The sequence below is a fragment of the Chionomys nivalis genome, chromosome 2, assembly GCF_950005125.1.
Source record: "Chionomys nivalis chromosome 2, mChiNiv1.1, whole genome shotgun sequence".
Lineage (NCBI taxonomy): Eukaryota > Metazoa > Chordata > Mammalia > Rodentia > Cricetidae > Chionomys > Chionomys nivalis.
This window is the reverse complement of record NC_080087.1, coordinates 68,540,022-68,546,131: the sequence shown is the minus strand read 5'-3', so window position 1 is coordinate 68,546,131 and position 6,110 is coordinate 68,540,022. Positions and strand designations below refer to the sequence as shown.

General features: G+C 46.3%; 1 protein-coding gene across 3 annotated transcripts; it reads left to right on the top strand.

The window, feature by feature from the left end:
- On the top strand, positions 1–4,833 carry Oscar (osteoclast associated Ig-like receptor). 3 transcript variants are annotated; one of them, XM_057761629.1, is made up of 5 exons: positions 1–37; positions 574–606; positions 3,786–4,085; positions 4,236–4,517; positions 4,682–4,833. In XM_057761629.1, the coding sequence occupies exons 1-5, from the start codon at positions 1–3 to the stop codon at positions 4,831–4,833; spliced, it is 804 nt and encodes a 267-aa protein (XP_057617612.1). The 3 variants fall into 3 exon arrangements, with proteins under 3 accessions (XP_057617612.1, XP_057617613.1, XP_057617614.1); XM_057761630.1 differs by having other exon boundaries at positions 1–55; XM_057761631.1 differs by lacking the exon at positions 574–606.
- The last annotated feature ends 1,277 nt before the right edge of the window (positions 4,834–6,110 follow it).

Here is a 6,110-nt window from a genome sequence, read left to right as displayed (position 1 = left end):
ATGATCCTGTCACTCATAGTCCAGCTGTTGACTCTCTGTGAGCTGTCCCTCCCCTGTGTGTGGGGTGGGTGGGTGGCTGGGGGTCCTTGACTGAGCTGAGAGCTGTATCTAATCATCTGGAACTCAACATCCAGTTTTAAACAAAGGAGTCAGGACTGGTATCCAGATACCCGAGTCCTAAATGGGGAAAGCCAGACTGCTGGGTCTCGGGTGAGCATAGGTTTCTCCGGATCTCCAGGCAGGAGGAAAGTAAGGGATATCTAGGTTAAAGAATATCCTCGGTTCTCATGGCAGATGGGCAGGACTCCTGCACTACTTCTAAAGAGTAGGACATTCAGACTTCCAAGCCCAAGAGAACAAATGGACCTAAGAGAACACAGGCCCGTTCTCTTAGGTCAGACCACTGGCTTTTAAGTACCTGGGGGATGGAAGTCTGGAGTTTTGATGGATCCTAAAGAAGACAGGGATAGATAGGAGGAAAAAGAAACTGTGGGATCAGATCCTGGGTCTCCCAATGAGGGAAGACTGGTAGTCACAAAGCTTTGTAAAGAACTGGCTCCTCACCTTCTGCAGGGCCTGGGTGTCAGATGGACTTCACACCAACAGGTGAGTGGCATACTTCAAATGCTCTCCCTCGTGCTGCTCACACCATCTCCAGAACTCATTTTATTTTGATGCCCAGCTTCACCCTAGATTTCCTTATTCCCCCCTCCTCCTCTTCTTCTCCCTCTTTCCATCCCTTCATCCCCTACCTCCCTTGTTCCTTTTCTTTCTTTCTTTTCTCCTGTCACCTTCCCTCACTTTCTTTCCTTCCTCCTCTTACTTCCATTCCCTCATTCTCCTTTTGCCACCTCCCTCCTTCTCCCCCTCCTCTTTTCCCTCCTGTATTCCTCCTCGCCCCCTTCTCTTTCCTCTCTTCCACCTTCTCTTCCTTTCATCCCTTTAGTGACCATTATAGGTGCGTATAGAAGACCATGGATGTTGATAGCAAGGAGACCTAAACTAGACCATCTTCTTCATTGCATGGCCTTGAACAAACAAGGGATCTTGAAGACACCATCTCCTTCTCTGGAAAATGAGCTGCAGTAAGGATTTAATATAATTATGTATGTAAACTGTAGGCTCATCTCCTGGCATAGTCTGAGGCTCCAGACACAGGATTTCCTGCAATGACAGTTATACCAGCTTTCTCTCTTTTTTAAAAATTTATTTAGCCTGGCAGTGGTGGCGCACGCCTTTAATCCCAGCACTTGGGAGGCAGAGGCAGGCGGATCTCTGTGAGTTCGAGACCAGCCTGGTCTACAAGAGCTAGTTCCAGGACAGGCTCCAAAACCAGAGAAACCTTGTCTCGAAAAAACCAAAAAAAAAAAAAAATTTATTTATTATGTACATAGTGTTCTGCGAAACAGATCTCATTATAGATGGGTGTGAGCTATCATGTGGTTGCTGGGAATTGAACTCAGGACCTCCAGAACAGCAGTCAGTTCTCTTAACCTCTGAGCCATCTCTCCAGCCCATACCAGCTTTCTCAATTGAAACAGCTTTCAATAAAAGGAGGATTCTTCTACCCCAAGATGCTTCCATCTTGGGTTTTCTGATAGAGAAGGTGTTTCCTTTCTCTCAAATTTTCTCCCTCTATACTCCAATTTTTGAAGGAGAACCATCTGGGAAATGACTCATACCTGAGCTATCAGTTAGCTTAATTTCATGTTATGGGTATGAGTGTTTTGCCTGTATGTGCACCACGTGCATGTCTGGGGCTGACAGAGTTCAGAAGAAAGCTGTAGGACTCTCTGGAGTGGGAGTTACAGGTAGTGGTGAGCCACCACGTGGTGCTGAGAATCAAACCCCAGTCTTTTGCAAAAGCAGGAAGTACTCTTTACTGCTGAGCCATCTCTCTAGCCCCCTGATTTTAAATTCATTTTATTATTATTATTTAAAAGGATAAAGCTAATGAGTACTTATGGTTAGTTACAAAGACTCAGCCATTACCAAAATGTACAATAACCTTCCTCTTCCCCGTCCTGTCTTCCTGAAACAAGCTTCGGCTCCTACAAAAAGCTTTCCATGCATTCATACAAGTCACACATTTACACACTTCCTTCTTTTCCTGCCAGCTCACAGTTGGTATTTCATGACCCATTCTGTTCTGGATCTTGAATGTTAAACTTAACAATCTGTTTCAGAGATATTTCCCAATTGTTACCGTTATTTTCATTTTTAAAATTTTATTTACTAATAAGTGCTTGCTTATGGTGAGGCAGTGGAATTATTGGGTCATTGATCATGTTATGTTTGTGCTGTTTGGATATGTACTAGGGTTGATGGTTTGAACCTATGGTCTTGTACGTAGTGGGGTAGTGCTCTCTCACTGGGCGATATTCCCAACCCCTCACTGAGGCATTCTAGGGAGGTATTCTACCACTGAGCCATACTTCCAGCCCTCACTGAGGGATGACTACATATACACCACTACACCTGGTAGGTATTCTATCCTAGCACCTCTTTAGGGAAAAGATTTGTTTTTGTTTTTTAAATTGTGCGTGTGTGTTTGTGTCTGTGTGAGAGTATATGCACATGAGTACAGGTGCCTGAAGGTGTCAAAATCCCCCTTGAGCTAGAGTTACAAGTAGTTATGAGTTGCCCAGTGTGGGTGCTAGAAACCAACCCAGGTCCCATGCTGAGTCATCTCTTCAGCCCCTATTCTATTATCTGTTAAGGATCCTCCTTTCAACGTTGGTTTTTTTTTTAACTTTTTATTTTATGTGCATTGGTGTGAACGTGTCAGATCCCTTGCAACTGGATCTTTAGACAGTTGTGAGCTGCCATGTGGGTGCTGGGAATTGAACCCGGGTCCTCTGGAAGAGCAGCCAGTGCTCTCAACCACTGAGCCATCTCTCCAGCCCCCAACATTGTTATATCAAAGATTAAGTTGGGGAACATGTTCAAACCATAGCCGTTCTTATTGACGTGTGGCAAACCATAACTGCTTCTAGTGAGGTATGCTAGTAGAGGTCTGTCATCCTAGCACCTGAAAGCTGAGGGAGAAGGATTGCAACTTTGAAGCCAACCTGCACTACTAGTCAGCTCTAAGACCTTAAATCCCAGGATTCAAGAAACAATCTGGGCCAGCCTGATCTACAGAGCAAGTTCCAATACAACTAGGGCTGTTATGCAGAGAAACCCTGCCTCGAAAAGCAAAACAAAAGAAAAAAAGTCCTCAAAATTAGAGTCCTCCTCCTGTGATTTTCAGTCAGTTTGGGCCAGGTGCAATTGTACTCCAGGGATAAATAAAGTACTCCCTACTTTATAGAGAGCCAAGGTAAAAAGAGATGCTTAATCTCCCGAAACTATCTGGATGGAGGGTCCTAAGGACTCAAGTGAAAAGTTTCTGCACCCCAATGAATCTCTCCACCAATGAAATAATCCAAATCAGACCAAATCAAACCTAATTAGAAAAAACCTAGGTTTAATGGATACCATGTTCCTGGATGGCTTTCCAGCCCTCAGAGAGGACATGGAAAAGGAAGACTGGAAAAACCACATTTGTTTTCTGGGTGGGTGTGGGGGGGGCAGTTTAAATACCCTATGGGAGTGGTCTTGAGCATCTCTGGGGAGGGGCAATCTTTTTGCCTGCTTTCTGAGATGCAGCAGGGTTTGGAGAGAGATGGGAAAGGGGGCTTGGGATGGAGTTTCCAACTAAACATTCCAGACTCTTTGTATATATGGATGCCAGGGGCTGGGGTGAAGCTTCATCCAAACACCAAGCACTTTTCTTTATTAAGCCCCCCCAGCCTTTTACCCCCAGCCATTGCTGGGGGCTCATCCTGCTGCAGTTGTGACTCCTGGAGTCAACGTGACCTTGAGGTGCCGTGCACCCCAACCTGCCTGGCGGTTTGCACTCTTCAGAACAGGTGTTGTTACACCGCTGCTCTTTCGAGATGTGTCCACGGAGCTGGCTGAGTTTTTTCTGGAGGAGGTGACCCTGGCCCAGGGGGGCAGTTATTATTGCCGCTATCGCAGGACAGACTGGGGACCGGGTGTCTGGTCCCAGTCAAGCAATGTCCTGGAACTGCTGGTGACAGGTGAGGTCCAGGAGGGATGGAAGAAGGGCGCAGGAATGAGATTAAGGTGGAGGGTGGGAGTGGGGTGGAAGAGAGGCAGAAGAGAATGGAGGAGGGGGAGGATGAAGAGAGACAAGCCAGTCTACCTAAGGCCTTGCCTGTGTTCCACAGATCAATTACCCAGACCATCGCTCGTGGCAATGCCTGGGCCTGTGGTGGCTCCAGGAGCCAATGTAAGCCTGCGCTGTGCAGGCCGCATGCCAGGCATGAGTTTCGCTCTGTACCGCGTGGGTGTGGCGACCCCCCTGCAGTACATCGACTCTGTGCTGCCCTGGGCTGATTTCCTTCTGATCGGCGCCGATGCCCCAGGCACCTACAGTTGCTATTACCACACGCCCTCTGCCCCTTATGTGCTGTCGCAGCGCAGCCAGCCACTGGTCATCAGCTTCGAAGGTGAGGTACTCTAGTCCTTCTTCAGTCCCAAGGGTCCAGGGACATCAATTCCATTCAATATAGAGATTTGAGAGTTGAGTCTACAACTCCATCTGTGTGTCAGATAATGCAAAGAGCATCAAGATATGGGACCAACACCCTGTCTCCCTCTCTTTGGTCCACAGGTTCTGGCTCTTCAGACTATACTCAGGGAAACCTCATTCGTTTAGGGCTGTCTGGCCTGGTCCTCATCTGCTTGGGCATCTTAGTTACTTTTGACTGGCATAGCAGGAGCTCTGCTTTTGGTGGCCTCCTGCCCCAACAAAACCGGGTGTAGGCACGTGGGATGAGAAGAGACTGGCTGGAGATGGGCCGAGAAGCCGGGACCCTTGGTGACCAGTCCCTGCAGAACCCGCCAGACCTCCAGACGTCACTAGATTAACCATACTCCACCTTTTTGCGTTGTAGCTTCCTTCTGGGTCCTTTCCTAGATCTCTCAGGAGAGTGGACAATACTACTGTGTATTCTTTGATTGTAAAATGGTTTAATACCACATTATTAGGGTTGTTAAAGGATTAAAAGCAGTGACTGGCCTATGGTAAATGATGTTCAGTTAATGTTAGTGACTTTATCCTATTTTGAAAACCCCTTCCCCTTCTGTCTCTTCCCTCTTATCTCCCTCACATCTCTTTTCTATTTCCCTCCCATCCTTTCTTTCTTTCTGGCTATGCTGTGAGCATAGATTCATTCTACCACACCCAGAAAAAAATATATACATATAAGCATATATATACATATATGTATTTGTATAGACACATAAATTTTATATATACATATACATACATACTGGTTTTTAGAGTCAGGGTTTCTCTGTGTAACTTTGACTGTCCTTTGTAGACCGGGCTGACCTTGAACTCAGAGATCCATCTGCCTCTGCCTCCTGAATTCTGGGATTAAAGATATGTGCTACCACCACTCGGCTGTTATAATGATATGTTTTAGGGGTGATACACATGCCTCTGCATGTGTGTGGAGGTGAGAAGACAACTTTCAGGAGTTGATTTTTTCTGTCCATCCTGTGGGTCCCAGGGCTTGAACTCAGGCTGTCAGTCTTAGCGGCAAGTGCCTTACCCACTGAGCCATCTGGCTAGCCCCTGGCAATTTTTTTTTTTACATGTATGAGTCTATGAGTGTTTTGCCTGCCTGCATGTCTGTATAACCCTTTGTAGGCCTAGCTTTCCAAGGAGGTCAGAAGAGGGTATTTGATCCCCTGGAATTGGAGTTATAGATGGTGTGAGCCACCATGTGGGTGCTGGGAGCTGAACCAAGGTCCCCTAGAAGAGAAGCCAGTACTCTTAACTGCTAAGCCATCTCTCCACGTCCCCAAATTTGTAGGGTTATAACCCTCATTTTTTTCCCCGATGTTTTGGTTTTATGCTTTTTTAGTGCAGGGTACTGAACCCATATCCTTGTACATGCTTAGCAAGTACTTTACCCCTAAGCTACAACCCCAGGTCCCTAGCTGTTTTTTTGTTTTTTTTTTTAAATCAAGAATTAAGTTTGGGTGGTTTGGAAACAATCTCATTCTATAACTAAAAATAGCCTGAACTTGGA

Bases quoted from the DNA above. Each gene is read 5' to 3' on its own strand.
- Oscar (XM_057761630.1), top strand. From the start codon at position 1: ATGATCCTGTCACTCATAGTCCAGCTGTTGACTCTCTGTGAGCTGTCC. The intron at 56-573 runs GTGTGTGGGGTG...CACCTTCTGCAG, and splicing joins CTGTGAGCTGTCCCTCCCCT to GGCCTGGGTGTCAGATGGAC. The intron at 607-3,785 runs GTGAGTGGCATA...TTCTTTATTAAG, and splicing joins GATGGACTTCACACCAACAG to CCCCCCCAGCCTTTTACCCC.